The sequence below is a fragment of the Harpia harpyja genome, chromosome 4 (assembly GCF_026419915.1).
Source record: "Harpia harpyja isolate bHarHar1 chromosome 4, bHarHar1 primary haplotype, whole genome shotgun sequence".
In the NCBI taxonomy this organism is placed as follows: domain Eukaryota; kingdom Metazoa; phylum Chordata; class Aves; order Accipitriformes; family Accipitridae; genus Harpia; species Harpia harpyja.
Window position 1 is genome coordinate 31,183,262 of NC_068943.1, and position 27,235 is coordinate 31,210,496.

Below are 27,235 nucleotides of genomic sequence, written 5' to 3' on the forward strand. Positions count from 1 at the left end.
CACTGTAATCTGGAGTATACTGTGTGCCTAGTATACTCGCAATGTTGTTAACCAATAAAGAATTTGATATGTGACTTTTAAAGTCTGTTCTCTAACAGGGCAATATCTAAATATTTAAGTGATGCATTCTTTTATGGAACCTTGGCTTTTGATTTTATTTCAGTCACACTGCTAATTAAAAGCAATCAAACTTGCTTCTGACTTTTGCAAAGAGTTTGTGGATTAATTGCTCTATTAACTCCTAACCCAGTGTCCTTCAGGGGCAGTATCGCCTCTGTCATCTTAATGATGTTTGGGGAACAACAATGTATATTTGGTAAGGCCGATTTCTTTCTAGTAGAATTGGAGACCTTAATTTATTCTATAATGAGGGCTGGACTTCATTTTTAAGTAGTCTGCCAACTGAATTGCCAGTTGCCAATGGAATTCTTCTAAGGAGATGCTTACTATTTTTATCAGTGTAGGGAAGAATTTCTGAGAAGAAGGAAAACGAGACAGTAGAGGAGAAAAGGTGAAGTTGCTGATATGCCTTGGATTTTTTTTTTTTGAGGTAAGCTCTGCCACTCTGTTTTAATTTCTTCCTGTAAGTATGGAAAGCTAGAAGGAGGGATGCTAGGTAGAAGTAAGTGGAAGGACTCGGATGGTTAGTTTAGCCTAAATAGCAGGAAAGGAGACTAGTAAGCCTTTCAGAGTTACAAACCTCAATAGTGCTATGTGAGGCCTTTACCTTGGGATCTCTCAGAGGAACAGTGTGCTATAAAATTTCTGCATTAGGGTATCCTATACATATATCAAAACTTCAGCTAATATTAGTAAATCTGTGTATGAATTGAAAACTTTGTTTGGCTGTGCTTGCATACTTCTACATTGTGTCAGTGCCCCAGAATTGCATAGAAAAACTGAGTAGCCTTCCTTGCCTAGGCAGAGTGAAATACAAACCAAACAAAAGTACAGATATATATTTTAAGGTTTTTTTTCAGTGTTTTGGGATTTGTGATAGATGAAAGTTTGTTCTAATGTGTTGAGGGGAAAAAAGTTAACTCTATTTTCATCTTTGATAAGTTTCTCAAAAGCAAAGATGCTGTGTGTGGCTGATAGTGGGGAAACTGATCTTGGCTTTGTCTCCCTTAATTAAATGATCTGCCATCAATCACAGCAGGACAGGAATATAAGCGACTTGGAGCTGGAAGTGGCCAGCTTCTGGCACAGTGCTGTAGCCATGTAGCTCTGCTGCTTTCATATTGAAAAGCTTGCATAGTCTGTGCCAGTGGGTCCTGATCTCTGTCTGTACTGTGCTCCTTTTGGCAATGTAGTGGGTGCCCTTACTTGCCTTTTCTTTGTGGGTTTTTTTTTTTCACATCAGTGGTGTTCTCTGCAGTGGCCTAAAAAGTAAGATGGATTTCTGTGGGCTTAGTTGTTGAGTATTTGAAATTGTGTGCTTTGAGCTCCTAGGGGTTTTTTATTGTATTGAGCATCAGAAGACTGAAGACCCAGGTTAACTCCTTCCGAAGTAAAGATGACAAAAGGAAAACCAGGGCTGCAGTAACTATTTGGGCATGCTCAGTGTCTGCTACTTCTGTTAACTTCATTTGGATGCTGGATTATTGGCACTTTTAGAGGAAGTGACCAAAGAATGTTCATCTTTACAAAAGGTGGTGCTAAGTAACTGGTGTATTGGCGATGTTTTCCAGCTGGGCAGTACAAGTGAATAAACAAAATAACAGGGAATGGAAGTGCCAAGGGAAATAGTTTCAGGTACAATTATTCCACAGAATTAATTGGCAAAAAGATAACTGTAGAATCCAATGTTTAGGAGGATATTATAGAAAATGGGGAATGGAAAGTATTTATATTATGACGAAGGGGAAAGATAAGCTGTGGAGAGACCTACTTGGCTTTGCAAAGGGCAATCTTATGTGGGCTGGACTAGTCTGGTTTTGCTGTTCTTATCTCTTTTCTAAGATAATTGGATTACTTTAGCATTTTGCAAAGCATATGCCATAGTTAATTATGATTTGCGGCCACTTTGACAAATTCACTCAATTGACCTCTAAGTTAGAGCAGCCTTTGTCACTGTAAAAGGCATTAGGCACCTGATTACACTATTTTCATATAACATTCACAAGAATGAATATTGTGAACACTGGTAGCAGAAATAGGCCTTAAAGTATGTGCCTCTAGTGCCTCTATTTTCTGTCCAGGTATACCAGCCCATGTTAATGTTGATGGGGGGGGGGGGGGGGCGGGGAAGACACAGAAGTTTGGTAATGACTGTCCTAAAGTTCCATTTGATTGCAGGGTGTAGTCAAAGTAATTCAGCTTGGTAAGAATCATTGGAGGCTATTCACTGCAGTGCTCCTTAAAATCATGCCTGGGAGACAAACTACTTTAACCTTGCATGCTGATGATAGTGGTGGCCCAAATACGTAGCAGAGACATTGATTTGAACCCAGATGCCTTTGTGCAGTATTACCGACTGACTTCTGATTGTCAAAGATATTAAATGCTTTTACCCTCAGCAGGTTTGGAAGGTCCATCTTAAATGGACAAGGCACAAAGTTTTATTAAATGTTAGCATGTATAAATATATAACAGATGTAGTTATAGAAGCATTAAATCATTGTCTTATTTCACAGAAAGAAAAATCAATAATGTCAGCACTAAACTGGAAGCCCTTTATCTATGGAGGTTTAGCATCAATCACTGCAGAATGTGGTAAGCTTTTCCTTTAACTGTTTACATGATTTCTTTTACCCAGAAAATCCCTTCTAAAACAAGCTTGTTTCCATGCTGTCAGTGACACAGTAGCATATGGTGGTCTACAAAATAGGAGGTTTTTTTCTTTAATGCTGACTGAAGAGTTGCTCAGGACTTTGTTACAATGTCAGAACACTTCTGTCTGTAAACTCATGTCCCATATAAGTCTTTGTTTGTTTTTGTTGGTTGTTGTGGGTTTTTTTTAGTGTGGGTTTTGTGGGGTTTTTTTTGGTTTGGGTTGGGTTTTTTTGTGGGTGGTTTTTTTTTGTTGTTGTTTTTTTTTTTTTACAAACTTTGCCTTTGGATTCTGGTATTTGCTGTTTGTTGATGTGTTCCTAGACAGTGGTCATAAGTATACACAGCTTTTGTTTTTCTAGACTAGACAAGTTAAGCTCTTAGCTTGTAAAATTTTTCTCTTTTCTCAGTAGCTGTGTTGCAGTTTAAATTCTCTTTTCTTGAATGCGAGTGGCTGATTAGATTTGAACACTTACATTCAGTTAGCATGCAACATAGAATAATTGCTATAGTGAGATGGTGTATCTGATGTTTTAGTGCCTACTCTAAAGACAAACCTAAAATACTAACATCCTTTTAAAGTCTTACCTGAAATGCATGTACATGAATATAAAGGAAATCTGTTTTTTCATAGTAGCAGAATGTAGTCTGACATGGTGGGCTTGCATGTGAAGTCTGTCTAATAATGTAGATGTAGTATAAAATTACACTTAAAACTACTATTTTGTTTTTCTATTCTACCTTCTCATATGAATCCTGTTCAAACTTGAGTTTGAAACCTCTCTTATTTGACTTGACTTAACATGGCCAATAATACCAAAAGCTTTGTGTGGAAGACAAGCAATTCATAAAAGCCTTGCTTGTCTGGTAAACTGCGTTAGAACAGATGTAGTTAATACTGACTGCTGTTAGTGTTTAGGTGAGTATTGAATGTTGAGCTGGTCTGTTTTCTAAAGATAAGGTCTGGAAGAATATGCTTTCTAAACCCTTTCATAAAGGGAGGATGGAGAGTATGAACTTGACATAGCAGTAGGCTACAGGAAAGCAATAACAGAAATGGATACTGCTGCTACTGCTTCTTTAGATTCTAGACTAGAATCTGTATAGCTTGTCCTATGGGATTTATTTCTTTGCCTTCAAAGAAATGCTCTTCAAAGATGTTGGTAGAATACACACCCAAACTCTACTTGATTGTGATTGCAGAGTCCTGTTCAGTGTGGCTGTTTACAACCAGGCAATACCATGTTGCCTGAAAATATAGTGAATGCAAAATGTAAACATGAGAAGTAGGTAGGGCTTCTGACAAGCTTTTAGAAGCAGCAAGGTGACATAAAATGAACCACTTGTCTCTTACCAAGACTTTCTTCTAAACACTTTCTTCCCTGGGAGTATTTTTATATGTTTTAGTATATAATGAACACTGTTGTTTCTTATATCATGTTCTTTGTTGTCTTTGGTTAGGTAAGTACTTGATTAATTTCCTCTCTGATTTTTCTTCAAGGTACTTTCCCCATTGATCTGACCAAAACACGTCTGCAGGTTCAAGGTCAAGTTAATGATGCCAAATATAAAGAGATACGCTACCGTGGAATGGTGCATGCGCTAGTCAGAATATGCAGAGAAGAAGGATTGAAAGCCTTATACTCTGGGTAAAATTAACTGACTTGCAGTAGTGGTTTATGAACAGTATATTGATAAGTATAAGCCCATAGTGTGTGAATTCTTGGGCTTCAGATTTACAAGGTATTTGGTTAGCCTCAATTAATCTGGAAGTTGATTGCTTCAGTCTTTGCACTCTGCAATAGCATTTCATGTTTTCTAAAAAAAACTTGAAAAAATAGCTAAGCCTAAAGTTATTCTATACCATGCTGCTATGGCTGTTCCATCTCTCAGAAGAAAAACTGAATTAACCTTTGTGTATAAATGGCATACTTTTCTTTAAAACAAGATGTAATCTGCAGATTATGTTTCAGACAAGCTTGCCAGTTACAGATCACAAGTTGAGGTATGCTCTAATAGTAATCCTTCCACAGTTCATTCATGTTCTTGCAGGCTTTATTTAAAAAAAAAACAAAACCCAAACAACAACAATAATTCCCCCCCCCCCCCCCCCCAAAAAAAAAACCCAAACCAAAACAAAAACCATGAAAGCTTGTTTTTTCTATAGTGAATTTGAATTGTTGATTTAAATGAACAAACCTTCCTCTGGTAGGTATCTTGTGTTCAGTCTCTCCTGCTCTAAAAAGTATTTGCTAATCAGTCTTTTGCAATTTTGAGCATAAATATTATCACTGCCTATTTTTACAGGATTGCACCTGCAATGCTACGGCAAGCTTCATATGGAACTATAAAAATAGGCACTTACCAGAGCTTTAAAAGAATGTTTGTTGAGCATCCAGAAGGTGAGTGGGTTTTTTTCAATTTAATTGAGGAGTGTTTTGCTTGAAGCTGGTTGTTTCCATTTCATATCTTACTGTAGTGGTTTGAACCAAGGCTACTGAGAAGACATTCCTTGTACCAATTACAGCAAAGTGAGTCGGCAAGGAAAACTTGTCAGAGCAGTTTTTAAGGCTTCTGTAATTGGCACTCTCTCTGGTTGAAGGAGGGGTGGCATCATCCTGCCCTTAGGCATATTAAGCTTTGTAAATCTGCAGCTAAACTCTTTTTCTTTTTTTATGGAATAGATGAAACCCTGATGATAAATGTTCTATGTGGCATTCTTTCGGGAGTAATCTCATCATCTATTGCTAACCCTACAGATGTCTTAAAGGTAATTATGTGTTACATAGACTTTGTCCTTGGTTTTTCTCCTCTCCTTGAGGAAATGCAGAATCTCCTGATGAATATAGGATTTTTTGTTTTGTAACCCTATTTATTCTCATCTCTTAACTTTTAAAAATCAGTAGTGTCCTGAATTCTTGGAATGACCTTCTGGTCTATACTAATTATTTGGAAGTATGCACCAGGAAACTGATGGCTGGGGAGGTAGTTGGATCCATATAGCTTTTTCTGGGGGTGGGGAGAGAATAATTTAAGATGACTCTTTTTAAATTCCATGCTGTAGTGTTTGTGTGGAAGCCACACTGTATATTTCATCTATACTTTTTGGTAACACTTGCACTAGGATGTTTCTAGAGCTCAAAATAGGTGAAGATCAATTCAGAGGCAAGAGTTTCAGTGAGTGCTACTTGTACTGTGTGATTCTCTAATCCTGTAGAGAGGCTTTGCAATCCAGTGTCCCATGGAAACAGTGTTCCAGCATCAGTCAAAGTGAATTGGTGAAAGGATCACCTCTTTAAGAAGCTGTTAGCTTAATGATAGTCAATAACCTCTTTTCCAGTTACTTAGAAGGGTTGATGGTATTTAACTTGCAAAACTGTAGCATGTGACTTACATGACTGCCTCTAATGAAAAATTCAAGAAAACTCTTTCTGTTCTTCTAAAACTACTAAAAACTTCATGCTTCATAGGGCTAGTGTGGTTATGTAGAGGCATTTCAAATATAAGCTTCTATTTCAAGTGTAGCTTCAATTAGTTATATCCCAAAATTATGTCCCCGTACCAACTTGCCTGTCACCAAACTTGTATTTGGTGATTATCATGGCAGGTTTGCAAGGACATTCTTGGGAAGTACCCAAGGTCAAAGACCATGGATCTCACTAGCTGAAACCTTAATCTTTTTAACCTTTCATTTTCACATGTTCCTGTGAGAACACTGTGAAGAACATCCTGCAGAACCCATCTGTCAGTCTAATCTAAATGGAGTAATGTACAAATACAGAAATAGAAGTGACTTAATGCAGTTAAGAACTACACCACGTACTCGTTCAAAATTAGCAGCTGCATTTGGATAGTTAAGGCGCTTCGAAAGATTGCATCATCGTTATGATAATGTCAGCTCTTAATCTGTAGTCAAACAGAAGTTGACTTTACTACTTAAAAGATTGTAACTTCAAATGTTAATGAAACTGTATTAAACTATTATGGGTTGTATGTTTGAAAAGTATTTATTTTCTAATTTTATCTTCAAATGAATTTCAGATCAGAATGCAAGCCCAAGGTAGTGTGATTCAAGGAGGAATGATGGGCAACTTCATACAGATTTACCAAAAGGAAGGCGCTAAAGGATTATGGAAGGTAAGTTTTTTTTGAACTATATCCTACACTTCAAGTACGCTTTCTTGCTCAACTGAATTTCACGTACTTCTACAGTATTCTCGGCCAAAATACGGAGAAGTCAGTAGCTAATATGTGTGTAATTTGTCATGACTACTTCACTGCTGGTGTCTCGGTGCATTTTGACAAAGAGTTACTGCCACTGTTATGTTCAAGGATTAGCCACTTCTTAAAAAAGGGGAGACAAATGGAGGCTTAAATTATGGTGACTGGCTCTAGGATCAGTTCAGCAACCCTTTGCAAGGCACTTCTCTGCCTGTATGCTCTGTTCTTTTATAAAAGATACACTAAAGAACATTTGGAAGTAAAAGTATTAATGAACATCCCCTCTAGCTCAGGAATTCTTGTACTCAGTCTCGTAGGCTGTCTCTTATGCCAATTACAGTCAGTGACTGTAACAACTGAAGACCAAGAATGGACAATTGTTCTGAAACAGCTGGAAGATAGAAATGTTTTTCTATTGATGTGCTTTTCTCTGCAAAGTTTCTTGATTTCCATTTTTCTGTTCATCTTCCTTTGTCAGTTTTTCAGTTAGCAGTGAGGGGAGCCAGTATCACCTGGTTGTTGAGGTCTTAGCTGACTGTTGATGTAAGAATTGAGGTGTTAAGCAGAGATGGGGTAGCATAAAGGAACTGAAATTGCCGTTCAGTTTGGAAAAGTGATTTATCTATTAATTTGAATTTGCATTTTTGGAGCACATATGCCTAAGACTTGGACTAATTAGTCTTATTTGAATTTACAATGTTCTTAACACATTCATGGTGTGTTGCTTTGTATTGTAAAAGCTAGGCTTTTCTGATGGTGCACAAAAGTTCAATTTTAAATTTCAGCTATATCCTCTCTTCTGACAGGGAGTATCATTGACAGCGCAGAGAGCTGCTATTGTTGTTGGAGTGGAACTGCCAGTGTATGACCTTACCAAGAAGCACATAATTACGTCTGGATTTATGGGAGATACAGTATATACTCACTTCCTGTAAGTTTGTATAACTAACTGTTTGCATAGCTCATCATTGGTTAGTTCTCATTATGAGGGATTTTTCTGTAATCATTCTAGATGTAAATATACTTCTGATGTGTTTATACTTTTTAATGCAATAGCATCTCAAATGGTAGCACATGGCATGGAAGCTAATTTTATGTAGGACTTGGATTTAACTTTCTTTTGAATACAGAATTTTGTTTTATGGATGGTCTGAATCATTCAGCTTTGCAAATTGAGGTTAGAGGCAAGTTCCAATCAAATATTTGCTATTTTCAGAGGCACAAACATTTCTTCAGGTATACCAAAATCGTATGTAAGGGCTGTATATCAAATCTTCAAAATGATGCTTTATAGTAAATAAAAATAATTTTTCACATGTATTAGCTGGTGTAACTGTGGTTTAACCCCAGCCAGCAACTAAGCACCATGCAGCTGCTCACTCACTTCCTCCCCCACCCAGCAGGATGGGGGAGAAAATCGGGAAGAGAAGTAAAACTCGTGGGTTGAGATAAGAATGGTTTAATAGAACAGAAAAGAAGAAACTACTAATGATAATGATAACACTAATAAAATGGCAACAGTAATAATAATAGGATTGGAATATACAAATGTTGCACAGTGCAATTGCTCACCACCCGCTGATCAACGCCCAGTTAGTCCCCGAGCGGCGATCCCCCCACCCCCACTCCCCCCAGTTTCTGTACTGGACATGACATCACATGGTATGGAATACCCCTTTGGCCAGTTTGGGTCACTGCCCTGGCTGTGTCCCCTCCCAACTTCTTGTGCCCGTCCAGCCTTCTTGCTGGCTGGGCATGAGAAGCTGAAAAATCCTTGACTTTAGACTAAACATTACTTAGCAACAACTGAAAACATTGGTGTGTTATCAACATTCTTCTCATACCTAGCTCAAACATAGCACTCTACCAGCTACTAGGAAGACAATTAACTCTCTCCCAGCTGAAACCAGGACAGTAACTTTTAACTAAAAGCAGTAATCACTCATTATTACTACATGTTCTCTGGGGAGGGGGAATTCTTGTGCACCTTTAAATGTGCTAGGTCAAATTTCATTAAACCTTTCTTTTATTAGCTCAAGTTTTACTTGTGGGTTAGCTGGAGCCCTTGCATCCAACCCAATTGATGTTGTGAGAACACGCATGATGAATCAGAGAAGCCAACAACATGGAGGACACTCAAACTACAAGGGTACTTTGGATTGCTTGTTACAAGTAAGTAGTTCATGTATCAGCGCAAGTAGAAACTGGTGCCATCAAGCAGTGATTTTGTTGTAGAACCTGAAATTGTTCCAAGTTACTTGGATTAATTTTTAAGGAAACTTAAATGTGCTTTTTGCCCTTACGCTCAGAAGGACTGTACTGCCAATAATGCAGTTGGTGTGAAAATTATCTACTGTCTTGACAGAAGGGCGGGAAGAAAGTTAGCATGTACTGCAGGCACTTACTTCCTTTTGGTACTTGGATGAGTAGACTAAGTCTCTCAGCAGCACTGTCTCTTACTTAACTTTTTATGATGTTAGGATATTGATAGGAAATGGTAATTTCATAGGTCAATTCTTAAAGAACAACATCTTCTGGGGCAGATGCTTTTCTCTGTTGCTTACTGCGTAATTGGAAGCCCAGTACAGCCAAAGGCAACGTCAGTCTCTGATTTTGGCTTGGTTTCTTCAATCCCTAAATTGGGTATGAGGTAGGAGCATGATGGCCTTTTACGTGGGGAATAGTGGGTAGGAAGCTGCTGTTGACTGAACAGTCCAGTTTGTTTAACAGTCCAAGTCACACTGTCCAGTGCAATTTTGTGAAGTCCATAAAGCAAACTGAAAAATTTGAAGGGGGTGCCTAACATGAACTGCAGGTTTACATGCTGTTCTCTGCAAGGTTTTTGAAAAAAACAAGTCCAGGAATGCAATTAGGATGAATCTGGGTTGGGTACTAAATGACATGGACTACGTCTTTACCTGCCAGGTATGCTGCAGGCATTACTAATCTTGGCTTTATCTAGTGAAACGTGTCCTTGTCCCATCGTACAATATATTTAAATCAAGGTTACAGCACTAAGCAGTCCCCTTTAGTGGTATAGAATCTTGTTAGCTGAGCTGCTGTTTAGATTTCTCACTAATAAAGAATTACATAAGTGTGTTCTTGCTGTGTGGTTGTTTTTTTGTTTGTTTTTTTTTTTTTTTCCAGACATGGAAGAATGAAGGCTTTTTTGCTCTATATAAAGGGTTTTGGCCAAACTGGTTAAGACTTGGTCCTTGGAATATCATTGTATCCTTTTTCAAAGGTGTGCAAAACTATTAAGCTAGCCATACAACAGCAAGTATTGACAGACAGTTTCACAGAGTGCTCTGTGGAAAGTGTCATGTCAGCACAAATATTCCCGTTTTATGAATGGAACATGGTGTAGTTGACCACTTTCTTGTCAACTGCTGCTGGTCAGATTGAATTTGTGATTCACACAGTGAATATTAGAATGTCATCTTGCAAAACACTTTTCAGTTCCTCCAATTTCATACCTGTCCATTTCCTTAGTTTGGAGCCTAGTTTTAAATAAGATTGACCAGATGAGTTAGAAATGGGGGCTACTTCTCAAACTGGGGAAACTGCTGGCAGTTAGCCATGAAGTCTTTTTCTATTTATCTTAGTCTCACACAACTTGGTTTGTGTTTCAAGAGCCAGCTGATTGGAACCCTGGGAAGTGGGTTGGTAGTAATTTTTTTTTTTTTTTTTTTATCATGAGCAAACCTACTTTAGCTTATCAAAGCTAAGTGAGTGAAGTCTCTAAGGGCTTTTGTAGTAGTCTCCTGCCTCGTCAGTCCTGTGTTTAAGATCCTGAGGAACAGGGATGGGAAAGCAGTTGGCATCACCAGCCTTAAAGTTTTTGATGTACAGGAGTGCCCTGAAGCAAGTTTTACTGTTCTGCGTAACAAAAATGGTCAACCAGCACCATTACATAGGAGGGAACTAAGAGAAGAGCAAAATTTCACACAGATGCTGCTGTCCTTTAGAAGTGAAGTGACCATTTTGCACTGCGTGAACAGGAAACAGTTTTCCTTAATCAGCTGTTCCAGTTCTTTTTGACATATGAACAGCTGAAGAAATTAGACTGCTGACATGCTGAACTGTATACTGAATTCTGTTAATGTACAGTTTGAGTTCAGAGCAACTTGTAAGTTACCCTGAGTATCTGCTCTTTATTGTCTGAGATGCTGGCCAAAGGAAGAGGTCATTACAAGACTGTCGCAAATGAAAACAACCTGGAAGTGAATTCAAGGCAAACTGGCTCCTGTAACAATGGCTTGCTCATGTGATTCAGTGGATGTAGTGCAGTATTTTCTAGACTGAACCAAACATGGTGGAATACCTTCTGTCAACTGTTTAAGTTGTCTTGAATGTGAAGATGCGTAGTGCAACTTTATGCTGTTGAGACTCAGATGCACAGTGTTTAGAGGTGTAAGAGACGGAGAACAATCTTTCTGTAAAGGAAGATAGGTAGTTCCAAGGAGGTGGGCTTCTCCTGTTTTCAGAAGCGTATACAGTTTGACTGTAATAGCTTCTAATGAACTGAAGGTGTCACATGACATCTTTGCAGGCTTTCAGTTCAGCAAAATACCTGTTGCAATACAAAAATCTGCTTCTGTTTTTAGAGCTTTCCTGTGTTCCAAGTCCTTAGATGTCTGCATAATTTGCTGGGAATTACCCAGCTTCATTTGAAAGTGTAGTTGCTGCAGTTGTCAGTTTTGCGTAGCTTGAGGAAAGTTTTTTCCAATGTATCATTCTTGATTTTTTGGCATAAGTGATTCTTCAGCATATTCATATGTAAATTGCAAGTAGGAACGAAGTTCAAACAAGTCCATGCTCATCTGCCTGTCTTGCAGAGAAACTTTCCATGCTTCTTCCATTGTTGGGAAGAACTACTTGTAATGGTTACTGGCTGTTATGTGTCATCTGAAAGATGCAAGTTTTACCCTGAGCAGTTCAGGCTGTGTCACGTAGGTGCCTGTGTGAAAAGAACCAAGCCCCTCCAAAGGTTACGTCCTCTATAAAGGCTGCTTTCCTCCTTTAAAAAGACACCCAAACCCAGAACTACGGAGCACTGTCATATAGCAGACAGGCCCAGGTTGCTGTTACATGCAGGGAAACACTTTGTGTAGAAATCAACCACAAGTTCCTTTAAGCATTACTTTTTGAGTGAGATGTATATCAAAACTTCAGGGCCATTAACTAAACAGTTATGTCAAGGTTCTTATTAAATGCTGTTGTTGAATTCCAGGAAAGGCAGTGTGTGAGATGCAAGTCGTAGAGCGGTCCTTCTGTCTTCACAGAGGGTGGCAAAGCAGGATGCATAGCTCTGCATTTTTGTGGCATTGTGTTAATCTCTTAAATATTTTTGGTTAATCATGCATTCCACTTAAAGAAATTTCATTGTGATTTCAAAATTGCTGTCATCACTTAAAACTACTGATTTTGAGTTCACAAATGGATTTTAAATGCACAAGGCACTTTCTTTCCTAAGGCACAATGTTTTTCTATGTATATGGGTATGCTTATGTGCAGCGTTTTTCCTTACAGCTGTTTCTATGCATTAATAGAAGTATTTGTAAATATTTTTTGTACACTGTGTAAACTAAGTGTATGTTTTACATTTTTTAAGCTTATTAAAAGTTTTAAAATCCTTATGTAGTGACTCTGAACTGCTTTCAGTTTCTAAGTTTCAAGGTCGGGGGGGGGGGGTGAAGAGGGGTGAGTTTCCAAATACTGCAAGGTGATTGAGGAAGGAAAGCCGTTGCTGGCATTGAACCGTATGATGTTGTTGGTTACTCAGGCAAGGTGGACTGAAGTTGTAGTTAAACGCTTATGTTTCTGTACCTTACTACCCAAATAACAGGTGTTCAGCACGCGTATGCAGCTCTGAGGGGATGAGGAACAGGGCGGGAGCGTGCCCCACCAGCTCCTCCGTGGGGGAAGCCGGAGGGGGACTGGTGGACGATGGGGAGTGTGAAATGAACTGCTAAGCAGGGAGGGAGTGGGAGTTCGGGATCTGGGGGTGGACGCGGCTGCCGCAGAGAACACCTACCTCCCTCCAGCGATTTTCCGAGCTCTCGGAATTCAGACCTGCCTTAGGATTTAGTTTAATGGCAAAAGACTCGGTTTTCGTAAGCGTGACAGCCCACCCGAGGTCCCGAAGGACGTTTCCACAGTAAACCATGAATTCTGCGGCACGGTGGGGAACGGCAGCTCCCGTTAACGGGGCCCGCTCGGGGGTGGGCTGGGGCCGTAACGATGCGCCCCCCGTCAAAATGGCGGGCGGCCTACCTTCCCGCCTTGGCAAAGACGGCTCCTCCTCGCCGGCAGGGGGCGCCACCCCCCCCTGGCTCCCTCTCTCTTCCCCCTTCTCTGACGCACTTCTCCCCACCCGTGACGCCACTGCCACGCGACACGGAACGCAGCCCGCCGTGCTTCCCGCTTCCCCACCCCGGAAGCAGCGTCACGCTCCGGTCCGGCCCCGGTCCGGGTCTCTCACCCCCCGCCGAGCAGTATGGCGGAACCACCGGCCTCCGAGCCGTCGGGGAGGGAGATACGGGATCGCCTGTGCCTGTGGGACCGCCGCCCGCAGCCCGCCGCCCCCCTCAGCGACCGGCAGACGGACTCGGTGTTGGAGCTGAAGGCGGCGGCTGAGAATCTGCCGGTACCGGCCGAGGTGAGGCGGCGGTGCCGGCCGGGACAGAGGGAGGGAGGGAGGGAGGAAGGCGCCGGGCTGCCACGTCGCCTGGCGGCCTGGCCCGCCCCGACCGGCTTCGGCCTGCCGGGCCGCCGCTCTCTCCCGTTTTGGGGTGTTTTTACGGTTTTTTTTTGACAATAGTCTGTCGTTAGCGTGGAAGGGGTGGTCTCCCGCTCACTTATAAAATGTCAAAACTCCGGCAAGGTGGTTCTTTACGAATGCTCCCCTGTCCGCAAAGGGAAGGAGCGAAACGTTTGCGTTCCTTACCTGCGCTCTCCAGGGGAGGTTTTGTATTTGACGAGTATCAAGGCACAGTGCCACAAAATCCACAAAGCTGGCTGTCAGCGGGTGTCCGAAAGCTCAAAATAACCGAGGGGAGGGGGCAAGGCAATCCCTTCCTGAAATGCACCTGCTTCACGTCACGCTCCCTGGTTTCTTTCTGGTGTCAGCTGTGTGCAACCGTACTAAAGTAAATCCTGGCAGGCATCCCAAAGGATTGTAGAAGGATGTGCTGCTGCCCGCGGGTGCCCTTAAGGATCTTCCAACAGCTTTGCAACAAGGCAGGTACCGGATTTGCCAGTCAGGACAACAGGGATGCCAAGACGTTGAGTACTTCAGCTGGTGTAGGCTCCCGCTGAAGTGGATTGGGACACTGGCATCTTGTCTTTTCCAAAAAAGCAGGTGCTGATGGACTCGTCTTTTCCTCAGGAGAGAAACCCGGGCTCCCCAGCTAGGGTCCTGCCTGTTTCGGATGGCGGGAGGGGTGCGGGAGACACGTGGAAGTTGAACAAGATAGGTCAATCTGTTTTTTCTCAAATAGTTGAAATCCTGATTGTTCTGTCTTTGCCGGACTAATGTTACCAGGCAATGGATATTTTACTGAGTAATTTTCTAGAGAGATACCAACTTCTGTTTAAGTAGTGTTTTCTGGTTTTATGTTACTGATGTTCTCAGCAATAGAAAGCATACTTCACTCGCCAAGTGAATTAAAAAGGGTATTGCATCATTAAGAGTATATAATGATATTTGTTTTCTTGAATTAATTTCTTCCATATAAGCTAATTAATAGTCTCCAATCGTCCCTAAATACAATTTCTCTCAAGTTACTTTTTTCCGTATTTTTCTTGCTTAAAAAAAATCATTGTGGCCGATAATTCCCATTCAGCAGAGCTATTCCTTGTTTTCTAAAAAAGCCTTTCTTTTTAGCTTGGCTTCTTCAGTAAAAAGCATTTGAAAGAATATGTGACGCTATTTCCTGAATAAATTCTGGCAGTGTTAAGTCTAGAATTTTCTTTCAATTTCTGGCAAAAAAACCTGACAATTCCTGTGCGGTGGTGTTGCCGTGTAGTGTAGACAGTAGTGGCATTTATTTTTGCTTCTGCATCTGTTCTGAATTCTTATGTTCTCAGGTACTTTTCTAGTGCATTTCTGTGGGTATAGAACCAGTTAAATTGGAAAGCAAAGTATAGCTCATCAGGATGTCAGGCACATGTACATTTAGTTTCTGTTCTTACACAAACGTGTACTTACATAAAATGCTATATAATGTTTTCTGACTTAAAAAAATAATTAGGTGTTTCTGAATATATAGATATGGTAGTTGTTGGCATATTGTCATATTGGTAGATAAAATGTCCATTGCATTTGTTTCTTCAAAACTAGATGCCTGTAATTTTCTCAAGTTGATGCTTTGGATTGTGTCATTGTAGTTGAGATAAATACACTTATTCTTGGTAAGTTCTCTAACTAATGTCTGTGGGTTTTTGTGAGCAGCTTCCAATTGAAGATTTGTGCAGCCTCACATCCCAGTCGCTAACTGTTACGCTGACGGCTGCAGTGCCAGAATCCACAGAGGATGTCCTCTTGAAAGGATTTGCCATACTGGGGATGGAGGATGAAAGAATTGAAACAGCACAGCAGGTAAGTGATGCTGAAAGTAACCTCCAAGTTGCAGTGATCTTCTTCAGAGAATTCTGTGAGTTTCTGTGCCTCTTGCCTAGCTTTTGGTGGGTTTGTTAAATTTTTTTGGCCTTTTTCAAGATGCATGAAGAAACTTGCGGGGGGGGGAATCGTTGAAGTCTTAGCTCTTAAGTGACAGATACTTTCCCCATTTCGAGTGGAGTCTTATGTGAGGTTAAGGCACCCCTTCAGTAAGGTGGTGTTGCTCATCATGTAGAAGAATGCAGTGCCCTCTCCCCCCCTTTCTAATGCGACAGGCTTGTTCTTGTGCAAATAAAAAGAGATTAAATTCAGTCTTTCCCATTTTAATTTGGTGGAGGAACAGAATAGAATATTTCAGTTGGAAGGGACCTACAATGAGGAGTTAATAGTTTGTTTCCTTGATTAACAATAAAGTTCTGCAACAGCTCTGTTTTTAACAAAAGCTCATCTTCATTTCATAGATCTGATTTTTTTTTTTTTTTTTTAATTGACTGCATGTGATATCTGTATTGTTCACACCATAAAATCTCTTCTAGTTCTTCTCCTGGTTTGCTCAGGTACAAACACAGATGGATCAAGATGAAGGTGCCAAGTATAGGTACGTGTTCTTCCTCAGTTCCTTTCACTGTAAGCAATTTCAACCTTGAAGGACTTCATCTTGTCCATATAATGTTAGCACGTGTTCGGATTCAGCTGGCAGGGAATGGGGGAGTGTGTTGGAACAGCTGAAGCTTTCCAAGGCCGTGTGCCCCGCTCCCATCCTGAAGGCTATTGCCCTCGTGGAAGAGCAGTTAAAAGGGACACAGATTTCCTTCTGAACTGCCCAGTACATTAAGACAGATTAAAATTAGTTTTGGCTTGTAGACAGGGCTGTAGAGAAAGGCAATCTAAGAGCTTTCATATGCCTTTTCAACTGCCACTGCTATTGAAATGGCATCTTCTGAGGGCGAGACTGTGTGAGCAGGTGTAGCTGGTAGTCATTTCTTCTCTCGCCATTTGGTTCACCAGTGCCTGTGGCTGTGATTTGTGATTCTCTATCTGCATTCCCTGCATTCCTTGACACTGAGCTCAACTCCGGTTTTGAGACTTGGCATTCTCATCTATTTGTGTATAATTGACTTTTCCATCGGGCTCCCAAGAGCTCCTTTCCACTGACTTCTGCAGTTACTCCTCAAGAGTCTGAAGTACAGCTGAATGGCTTTGCCAAATCTGCTGATGGCTTTTATGGAAACTGGCTTGTGTTTTCAGACTTTATAAACTTGCCCTTGGCCACAAAGTGATACTGCTGTGTTCCCCTCTTCTGTTTTTCTCTGCTTGTCTTTGGTCTGCCTCTTCCTCTCTTGCTCTGACATTTGAGGACGTGATGGTTCTTAAAAGCAGAGGTTTAGGCATATACTGAGCCCATGATCAGATCATTAACAACCTAAAAAGAGTAGCACCCTTACACTTTGTCAGTTGACATGTTCATAATAGCGCACACAGATACTTAAGTGTGCCATGGATGCAGAATGGTCTGTAGGATGGCCAACGTAATTGTTTGCAGGAGGCCAGAGGAGCAGGAGGAAAGTAAGTTCTTCGCCTGTTGTACACTAAAGGGTTTTGCACGCGACTACGGAGAATTGTGATTTTACTTGCTGCTTTGTATGTGGTAAAGTAGAGCTCGGAAGTTTTAGCTGAAATCCAAGAGTGATTCATTTTAAATGATGTTTTAGTCAAGCTCAATGCTTGACACATATTTAGTGATCATTTAGAGTTTATATCTGTGTTGACCCTTAGACAAACTTGGTGACATTAGATACTGGATCTATTTCATTTAAGCCTCTTTCAATCCTCGCAGTAAGTTTTGAATCCTCTGGATAATTTCAACTACTTTAGGAGAGTGAAAGTAATTTCTAAATGGAAACTGAAAATTGTGTAGGAGAGACCCAAATTAACACCCCTACTGGAAGGAAGGCAGGTAGAATTTGCCTGCTAGCAGTAGCCTGCAGTAGTCACTATGTTTGTGCTGTCTGTTTAGACAATATTTGCGTGCTCTAGACTAGCTGTGGTGCATGCTGCTGCTTTCTGGGTACGCTTGCTATAAGGAATGTCAGGGAAATGGAGTTACTGCAGTGGCTATTCCAAACACTATAGCTGTGTTATTTCTGTGGGTCACGGAACATCTGCTTATTGTGTGCTCTTGCTTGACGGAAGTGGTCTTTTATTCCTAGAGAGGGAAAGGTAGTGGCAGTGTCCCTGCTTGCAGCCGGATTTGCAATTCAGAAAGTGAAATTTTACTTCTGTTATCTGTTGATTCTCTTTTTCCAGACAGATGAGGGATTACTTGTCTGGCTTTCAGGAGCAGTGTGATGCTATCTTGAATGATGTGAATAGTGCCCTTCAGCACCTCGAGTCACTGCAAAAACAGTATCTTTTTGTGTCCACAAAGACAGGAACGCTGCATGAGGCCTGTGAGCAACTTCTGAAAGAGCAGGTAATCTTTGATGGGAGCATTACTGGAAACTTCTAAGATACCATAAATGAAAGTTTCTTTTTCTCAGGCTGGGAAGACTTGTGAGCTGTGGTGACAATCCCTCCATTTGCTTTGGACCTCGTTTTTGGTGTGTTTCACCTGCAGCTAGGGTGTCAGGCTCTGTGCAGTAAAATGTTCAGTATGTGTTGATACACGCTTTAATCAAGAAGGATAGCTAGCTGAGGTGAGCTTTTGTGACTGATGCCTGACAAGTGCAAACTTTATTGAGATTAATAATTCATATCCCTTACAAAAGTATTTTGAGCTGGTTATTGCAAGAAGAAAGATTTTTTTTTAAAGTTACGAGCTTATTTCCTCATACTTTCTTTCTCCTCATGAACTGCTCCAACAGTGATATAACAAATGTGTCTTTTTAGCATAACTGGGTAAGGGAGAACTTTTAAAGGCTCCAGTCCTGAAATACAGGATTTCTACAGTTCTCCATAATACTGATGACAGCATTGCTCTTTGTATGCAACAGTATCTGTGGAATGCTGACAAACCTGTAGAATATATGTTTTTAAATACACTATTGAGAGTAACGTGTCTTTTCTCTGGTAAGAGAGAGCAAGAGAGCACAGCTGTATTCTGCATCTTTTGTTGTACTTCTTTAGTTGCAAGTTATCTAAAGCTAGTTAACACTGGTGCATGCTGAGAGCTGAAAGGGAGGCTGAATAATTTTTTATATATATATATTCTAATATATGTTTATAAATATATATTTAAAGTACTTGCTAGGTTGCTGATTTTCTTCTATTTATTGTTTTTTAATAGTCAGAACTTGTTGACCTGGCTGAAAACATCCAACAGAAACTTTCCTATTTTAATGAGCTGGAAAACATCAACACAGTAAGTATTATTTCACTGTTAATAGTCTTAGAAAATGAAAGTGTACCGATCTTTTGAACTTTGTGGCCAACACTAAGTTACTTGGGTTCCTTACAATGATGCTTTGTCTTGTTTTCCAAAGAAATTGAATTCCCCTACGCTGTCTGTGAACAGTGAAGGATTCATTCCCATGCTGGCTAAGCTTGATGATTGTATTGCATATATTTCATCGCATGTAAGTAATTCCGTATTGGTTTTAGTTAAATCCTGATAGTTTCAAAACTATGCATTCATACTATTTTTGTGGTGTGGTTTTTTTACCCCTATAAAATGTTCTTTCTGCCAAATACAGTAAGAAAGCAAAGATGACGGTTTGTAAACATAAGAAATTTTTACTGAGTATATTTAATATTCTGCTTAATTTTTATAAAATACTGCTTTTGGTTTGTACAAACTAGCATTTCTAGCTAGTGAAAAGAGTATTTTAAGTTTTGATAAATTTTTGACTCTTACTGTTTGTATTTAAAATGGATTTTTTTATTTCTTTCAGCCAAATTTTAAAGACTATCCTGTATATTTGATTAAGTTTAAACAATGCCTTTCTAAAGCTATGCACCTTATCAAGACATACACTGTGAATACACTACAGAACCTCACAAGCCAGTTAATGAAAAGGGTAAGGTGAATCAGTAAGTGGTAACTCAAGCTGTACTGAAATGTCTATCGTAACACTATACAGTTTTCTTCTCTTTGTTTTTTTTGAGGGTGGGAGGCACCAGCAGTTTTGTGTGAAAATAGGTCAGTCCTATACCACAGTGTTTGTGTAGGTTGGCCAAGTTCCAGCTGAATCTGACAGAGACCTAGTGATCCAAAAGATTTAAAAATAGTAATAATTAAAAAATCCTGGTAATTGAAGAAGGTGAATTAGGTGAATTGAGGTAGGTGAACAGTAACCTCAGTGAAGGCTAGGGATGGATAAATGGTTGTGTTGGAGAGGCAGCAACCAGCTGGCCAGGCAGCATGCCTTCCTGAACCCGTTTGTGCAGTGTAGCTCTGAATCAGCTGCAGTGCACACTGCTATCTGTGTTGCCAAATGGGGAGGGCGCACAAGAGAAATACGGCTACTGTGGGGGTCTCTTTTGGAGATGGATCGTTAAGAGACAGAGAGAGAGGTTGCAGGGAATACTTGAAGAAAGTATTCAGGAGCTGGGTGTTGTAGGATGAAAACTGTTAAAGCGCAACAACTCGTGAGTTCATGAAATGACTCTTTCAGTGTTATATTCCAGTAAGTATTTTTGGGTGCTCCTGCTCATCTAAATATTTCTTTTTGATCAGTCTGCAGTGCTTTGCGTAGCTGCAGAGAATAACTGTGATAGGTTCCTACTAGTATTGGCAGTATCGTTTGGTTAGTTTAAAAATGGTGACAGCGATGTTAGAGAGTCACAGGGAAGAGTTAGGTGCTCTACTCCCACTCACTCTGGTGGGATTTAGGCATAAAGGTGAGTAGGGAGGCTTTTTGGTCTTGTTAAAATGTTAATAGTCTCGTGCTGCAATATTTTGGCAGAGGAGGAAGGAGAAGGGACTGTTGCGTTCTACCCACTTTCTTTCTTTCTCCAATTAATTGTTGTATGCCTTGTGCTCAGTCCTATTACAGGCAAACTTGTTGTCATGAGGGATAACCAGTGAAACTGAAAGATGCTAGAATTGAGAACTGACAGATCTAAAAGAAGGGGATTTTAGACAATGTTCATAGAAACTTGCTAAAGGATACTCCTGGAGTGAAGATCTTGGTTAAGTGGCATTGAACATTTTTCATGTTTGGTAAAAAAATAGTTTTTGTTTTTAAAAAAGTATTATAGCTTGGTTTGATGCCAATGGATTGCCCTGACTGAGCTGAACTCGAGCAGAATTGAACATCTCTGATAATAAGCATGTCTACAGAAGGAAGTGAAACCGTATTTCTGGATTTGAATTGCTGCTTAGCAGTTTTAAGTCAGGAAGGAGACCTCTTCTAGGAGTCAGGTGACCTCCTCCTCCCCATCTAGATGGGGGTTTTGTGGATGTTTTGCGTATTTCTCTGAAACATCTAATGTCTGCTTCTGCTAGAAGTGCAGTAGTGGACCAGTGGTCTTTAGTTGCGATCAAGCGCTGAGATTTCCTATTGCAACACAACAAGTGGTCTTGTCAGGACTGGAAAGGGACTGATGAGGTCTAGATGTTCTTTGTTACTCCTCACATGTGAGTGTTTGGGGATTTTGATCTGTGTTTGTAGAAGGATGATGAGGTTGCTCACAGGGATGAAAGTAGGAGGTGGGGAAGGTGGAAGAGTTTTCCTGTCTCCACCATGTTTCAAGGGAAGGCCATCTGCTTCTCTCTCTGTCATCAGTAGGAAAAAGGGGAAGAAAGCCTGGTGGCTAAATGGAGTCTCTGGTCTGCTTCATTAGTGCTAGAATTGCCTAAGTTCAAGCTGTCTGCCCAGCTATGCTGGGGAGCTGCAGGGGGAACTGCGTCAAAACTTGATGTTCCAGTTGAAACTTGAATGCGAGCTGAATCTTAGCTTCTCCACCCTGGGACTGGCAGGTAAAAGGGAAATTTTGTTCCGTTTTAGTACAACAGATTAAGGAGCAACAATCAGTACTACTGTGGCAGGTCCAGAGAAAATTGTCTCTAATGGAGAATGCTGTAATTACTGAAAATGTTACTTTTGCTGTAGAGACTGTTGGTTGAAACTTTTGTTTTGGGTTTTGTTCTTCCAGCTGGCTTTATCCAAGTTCTGAAACAGGCATGCCTTTCTAGGTGGAAAGTGGCAAAGAGCTGTCCCACTGGCAGTATAAGCATAAAGAACCAATATCCTGTTTTAGAGACTAATTATCTCAGCCATTAAATACTAGAAGCCAAATATAGTATTTTCCTTTTTAACCAATTACTCATCTCTTCTTTCAGGATCCTTCAGCTGTGCCAAATTCTGACAATGCCTTCACGCTGTTTTATGTAAAATTCAGAGCAGCTGCTCCCAAAGTCAGAGTAAGTAGGCTGGTAACTAGCTGTTAAGAAGGAAGCTATGAAAATGGGGTTTGAATTTATTAGTAGTGTGAATGCAAGGATTGCATATTGTGCAAGTGTGAATGTCCAAAGATTGCATATTGTGTCCATGGAAAAATACTGCAAACTATTTTCCAATTATTAGAAAAAAATCACTTACTGATAATACTTTTTTTTTTATTGAGCAGACTCTTATTGAACAAGTAGAGCAAAGATCTGAAAAAATGCCAGAGTGAGTATGTCTACATAATTTATTTTCAACAATTTTAAGTTTTGAAAATCTTTACTTTTGTTTAAGTACTGTTTAACACATTATTCGTTCAAAAGAAAGTTTTAAAAATTGAAATTACGTAGACCTTAAAGAGGGTATTAGAATGAATTTTGTGTTTAGCAGAAAATGAGCTTCAGGATGCAGTTACTATTTTAATTTCTTGGCTAGGTATCAACAAGTTCTTAACGAAATTCATCAATGTTACCTTGACCAGAGGGAGCTTTTGCTTGGTCCAAGTATCGCTAGCACCGTTACAGAATTAACCAGTCAGAACAACAGAGATCATTGTGCGCTGGTAGGTAAAGTAGTCATGTGTTGTGGGGGTTTTGTTATGTTTTAATCCCCTGTCCCCCAAGTAAAATGTACTTACTTAATTCAATAGTTTACACGTAGAATTGTCACTTTTATTTGTGGTTTTGAATCTGTCGTAGTTTAACCCCAGCCAGCAACTAAGCACCACGCAGCCGCTCGCTCACTGTCCCCCAGCCAGTGGGATGGGGGAGAGAATTGAAAAAAAAGTAAAACTTGTGGGTTGAGATAAAGACAGTTTAATAGGACAGAAAGGAAGAAAATACTAATAATGATGAAGATAATAAAAAAAGAATTAGAATATACAAAACAAGTGATGCACAATGCAATTGCTCACCACTTGCCAACTGATGCCCAGTTAGTTCCTAAGCAGTGATACCCCCCAGGCCAACTCCCCCCAGTTTCTATACTGGAAATGACATCACACGGTATGCAATACCCCTTTGGCTGGTTTGGGTCACTGTCCTGGCTGTGTCCCCTCCCAACTCCTTGTGCCCCTCCAGCTTTCTCACTGGCTGGGCATGAGAAGCTGAAAAATCCTTGACTTAGTCTAAACACCACTTAGCGACAACTGAAAACATCAGTGTGTTATCAACATTCTTCTCATACTGAACCCAAAAGGTAACACTACACCAGCTACCAGGAAGAAAATTAACTCTCTCCCAGCTGAGCCCAGGACAGAATCATTAAAATTTTACTAATATTTTCAAGTAATGCATGTTTTGGGCAAGATTATTCTGTAAAAATTCTGCTCTGCTACAAACCTCACAAAGGAGTGTGCAAAAGCATAAAATGTGGTTACTTAAATTTCATCTGAAACGAAAAGGGACAGAAGTTGCACAATGAGCTTGTATTTGGCTAGTAACATCTTTTCAGTCCTTAGTTTTATAGTTGATCTCAATAATTTTGAGTTCCACAAAGGTTCAATTTAATCGTAGCTACTGTAGTAATAATGATAATACAATATAGAATATAATGATTTAGTATATAATAATAATATCTGTAATACCTCCTGTGGTACTGATGCAAGGAAAATAATTTAATAATCAAGCATTTGCATTTCTGTGAATACAGGTACGAAGTGGTTGTGCCTTTATGGTCCATGTATGCCAGGATGAACACCAGCTCTACAATGAGTTCTTCACAAAACCAACACCAAAACTGGAGTAGGTGGTACATGCTGGTTTTTGTTTTACTGCATGTTGTATTTACTATGCTGTGATATAGCAGACAATGTTATATGGCAAATAGGGTTGTATTGAAGTGGTTTGGTAAGAACCAGCAAGAAAAAAAACCTTAATCACTTCATGCATCAGAATTTGATGTTCTTTTGTTTTCTTTTTTCTTCAAGTGAAGCTGATAGTTTACATTCTCAATAAGTAATCTGAGTAATGTAAATGCTCTGTAGATGGTCTGAAGGAGATAAAGAGACACAGTTGCTTTGGAAATAGCTGTAGAAGTTTACAGTGCTACAGATCTCAGCTGTTTTTGTACTGCCTCTGTGCCAATGGTTTGCACAGTCAGTTGCAGAAATGCTTTTCATTTACTTCAGTGTAAAATTAAGCTGATGAACTCAGCCATTTTTCATCAAGGATTTAGAGTTAGTGAGCTGCCCTTACTGTCACGGAGTATTTGCATGTGCCTGTATGTGGGCTGAACGGAAGGCAGGGTAGTGGACACCTGGCAAGAACAGTATCTGTATCTGCTCTGCCTAGATCTAGAAGAGGGACAGGTCGTTGTCTTCCCATGGTAATTGCATTATAAAGGTATTCTAAGTTTTTTACAACAGACCTGTAATACTAGAGCAATTGAGTAGATTATTCCCCTTTTCCAATTTGCTGGTATGTTTTAATAATGATACTTAATTTTGAAATTCGGGCAGGTCATGTTCCCTAGTTATGAAGTTCATAAATAAAGTGTATTCCTATTAATATAACTGAGACACTGGTTTTGAATGTTGTATTATCTCTAAAATCAAGCGCAACTTGAGTTGAATAAGTGTAACGTAGAAAAAAATACTGCCCACTACCCTCCCCATCCTCTAAAGCTAAAGAAAAACCATAAATGCGTAAAGCTCACTAGAAATAAGCCATAGTGCCAGAGTAGTATCAGCCTTTCTCTTTTCTGAGAAATCGAGGTGTTGTGTAGGACATGCTCAGGTTTTGAGGTGACCTGACTAAATTGGCTTAAGAACCAATTTAGCTATCTCAGGCCAAATCCTGAAGTAAACATCCCTAATAGAAGTCAGTGTAAAATGTTGTTCAGACAGAGATTTCATCACTATTGCTCTTCACACCAAGAATGAGAATAGACTTCTGATTATTTTTGAATCCTGATGGAAAGTAGTTAACCTCCTTTCGTAAGAATTTGCTTCCCTTTTTTTGCCTACATCTAAATAAAATAATTTGAGGAAAATGTTTCAAATAGTAACTACTTTATTAGGTTTTTCTTAGCTGCATAATAAATAGCCTGATTTTTTTTCTGAAGTGCTCAGGTGCTCTGAGGACATAATAACTAGGTGTCTGTACAGATAAAAAGAGTTTACCAAAAATCTAGCCAAGAGTAGAGATCTGAGGTTGAGTGTTGTATTTAATAATAAGGCTGTTGAAACTTTCTCTTTTGTTTCTGCTTGTAACGTGCAGAGTTACTGTTTTATAGAGTTGCTTGTAAAGCTATGGAATACAACAGAAGAGAGGCATTCAAAATGTTTCTTCTGTGAGCATTCTTTTGTGAGCACTTTTTGTCCACACTCTGAAAGGAACTGAAGTGTCCTTGTCCTATTGTCAGACATTCTTAGTGAATTAGAAAAAAAAATTTAGTGCAATAAACTCAACAACTGTACCACACTGTAAATACTTAATATTCTTAGTGCTTATATTTCCAAGTCTAACTGGGGAATTACTTGAATTTTCAACTACTGGTGACAGCATTATTATCTAATCTGTGATTAGTGAAGGGAGCATTGAGAATGGCAAAAATGTTTAGGATGAATGCTACTGGTGTCTTGACCAAGATAAGCATCACTTTGAACAGGAAAGGAGAAAATAAATCAAAGGGGGATTTCTGGTGTTTCATATTGCATTGGTATCGTAACTTCAGTTAGGTTGGAAAGCGTGCCCTGCAATGTAGGAAGTTGTAACAGAAAAGGTTACCAAGCTTCTCCTCCTGTGTCCCTCTCCTTGTGGTCCTGGTTCTAATAAACTATTGAGTACTTGGAATCAGATGAGCCTTTTCTCAAGGGGAGATTGGGGGTATGATTCTGAGCTCACCACGAGCGTTTCTTTACACAGAAGCCAGGTAAACCAGTTTGCGGTATCTTCCCTTTGTGACAGGTTGAGTTGTTGGTTGTTTTTTGAAACTGGGGGGGGGGGGTTAATTTTAAAATTAATTCAAAACTGCACCACTGTTTTAAGCAGTGGTATCCTACATCTCTTAAAAGACTTTGTAGGAAATCAGGGGTTCATGTGTTAAACAGTCCTTTCTGAAGTCTCCTGTGATGCTGTGTTGCATTGTTTTCTCACCCTCCTTTTAAAAATCTTTGCCATAAAATAATCCATGTTTGTGATAAAATTTTATTTTGGTATTGCAGGTTCCTGAAAGTGTTTTGCTTTGTTTTATTTTTTTTCTTCATAGTGAACTCTTGGAGAAGTTGTGTCTTTCATTGTATGATGTCCTGAGGCCAATGATCATCCATGTCATTCACTTAGAGACACTTTCTGAACTCTGTGGGATTCTCAAAAATGAGATGCTTGAAGATCATGTGCAGAACAACGGTAACTCATAGATGGAAGCTGATTGTTTTTAACTGTCTTCTTAAGTGATAAAATTATGAAATTGCGTAGGCAAAGAAATCCCTAGATTTTTTTTCTTTCTAATGGGTCTTCAACATGTCAAAGATGAGGTAAGGTTATTTTAAATAAATTAGGTTTTTTCATTTATAATAGAAGGGTCTGTATTTATGGGTCTGTGTATATCTTCATTTAAATTAATGTACTGATGTTGTACAGTCCTTTTTTCTCTGGATTGTACAACTGCAAGCAAGCATCCACCCAGTGCGTATACGTGCACCAGGACTGATTTAAATGAACTTTTCAAATGAATGAATTACTTCGCTTGGCGCTGCTAATGCATCATCCGTGTAGAGCTTTCTGCATACATGATGATAAAACAAAGGAATGCAAACCTGATTTTTTCATTCTCCTTGATGTGGTGTTTCCCAGACTAGCAATTGCAACTTCAGCAGAGGAGTTACATAGCTGGTAGAGTTTTTGGAGGTTTGGAAGTGTTCAGAGCTCATAGTCTCATAGAATTGAGCTGACCGTTAGAAAAAAATCTGATATCTCATTTTCTTAGTATGACCAATGCGTAATGGAATCATTTCACAGTCTTAACCTTGCACCAAGTGATAAACAGAAATCATACTTGGTAGCTGGCATGTAACACAGCGTACCCCTTTGTCTCTGAAGCTCTGCCAATATCGTGAAGAATTGCTGATTTTCCTGGAAGTAGAATTGTAACACTGTTGGGAACAAGGAAAAAATTGGTGACATAATCTTTCAGCTAATCTTAAGTGACTTTCTACTACTTAAACTCAGGCTGATATAATAGTTCTTAAATTGGATGTGAGCTGCTTTGGATTATCTGTTCTGGTAGGTAG

At 39.8% G+C, this 27,235-nt stretch overlaps 2 protein-coding genes across 2 annotated transcripts in view; both read left to right on the top strand.

Moving 5' to 3' along the window:
• The first annotated feature begins 468 nt into the window (after nucleotides 1-468).
• On the top strand, nucleotides 469-12,632 carry SLC25A30 (solute carrier family 25 member 30). Its single transcript, XM_052786098.1, has 10 exons — nucleotides 469-550; nucleotides 2,637-2,715; nucleotides 4,274-4,421; nucleotides 5,080-5,174; nucleotides 5,457-5,542; nucleotides 6,814-6,909; nucleotides 7,800-7,924; nucleotides 9,027-9,165; nucleotides 10,141-10,221; nucleotides 11,025-12,632. The coding sequence occupies exons 2-10, from the start codon at nucleotides 2,652-2,654 to the stop codon at nucleotides 11,064-11,066; spliced, it is 876 nt and encodes a 291-aa protein (XP_052642058.1). The 5' UTR covers nucleotides 469-550; nucleotides 2,637-2,651; the 3' UTR covers nucleotides 11,067-12,632.
• Nucleotides 12,633-13,433: 801 nt separating this feature from the next.
• The window catches only part of COG3 (component of oligomeric golgi complex 3), a 32,301-nt gene continuing 18,499 nt past the window's right edge, over nucleotides 13,434-27,235 (top strand). Inside the window, exons 1-12 of the mRNA XM_052786095.1 lie at nucleotides 13,434-13,654; nucleotides 15,449-15,595; nucleotides 16,153-16,214; nucleotides 17,924-18,089; nucleotides 18,903-18,977; nucleotides 19,099-19,191; nucleotides 19,507-19,632; nucleotides 21,900-21,980; nucleotides 22,187-22,230; nucleotides 22,438-22,564; nucleotides 23,653-23,744; nucleotides 26,212-26,351. Of these exons, the coding sequence (XP_052642055.1) occupies nucleotides 13,493-13,654; nucleotides 15,449-15,595; nucleotides 16,153-16,214; nucleotides 17,924-18,089; nucleotides 18,903-18,977; nucleotides 19,099-19,191; nucleotides 19,507-19,632; nucleotides 21,900-21,980; nucleotides 22,187-22,230; nucleotides 22,438-22,564; nucleotides 23,653-23,744; nucleotides 26,212-26,351 (1,315 nt within the window). The 5' untranslated portion in view covers nucleotides 13,434-13,492. The remainder of the gene's footprint in view (nucleotides 13,655-15,448; nucleotides 15,596-16,152; nucleotides 16,215-17,923; nucleotides 18,090-18,902; nucleotides 18,978-19,098; nucleotides 19,192-19,506; nucleotides 19,633-21,899; nucleotides 21,981-22,186; nucleotides 22,231-22,437; nucleotides 22,565-23,652; nucleotides 23,745-26,211; nucleotides 26,352-27,235) is intronic.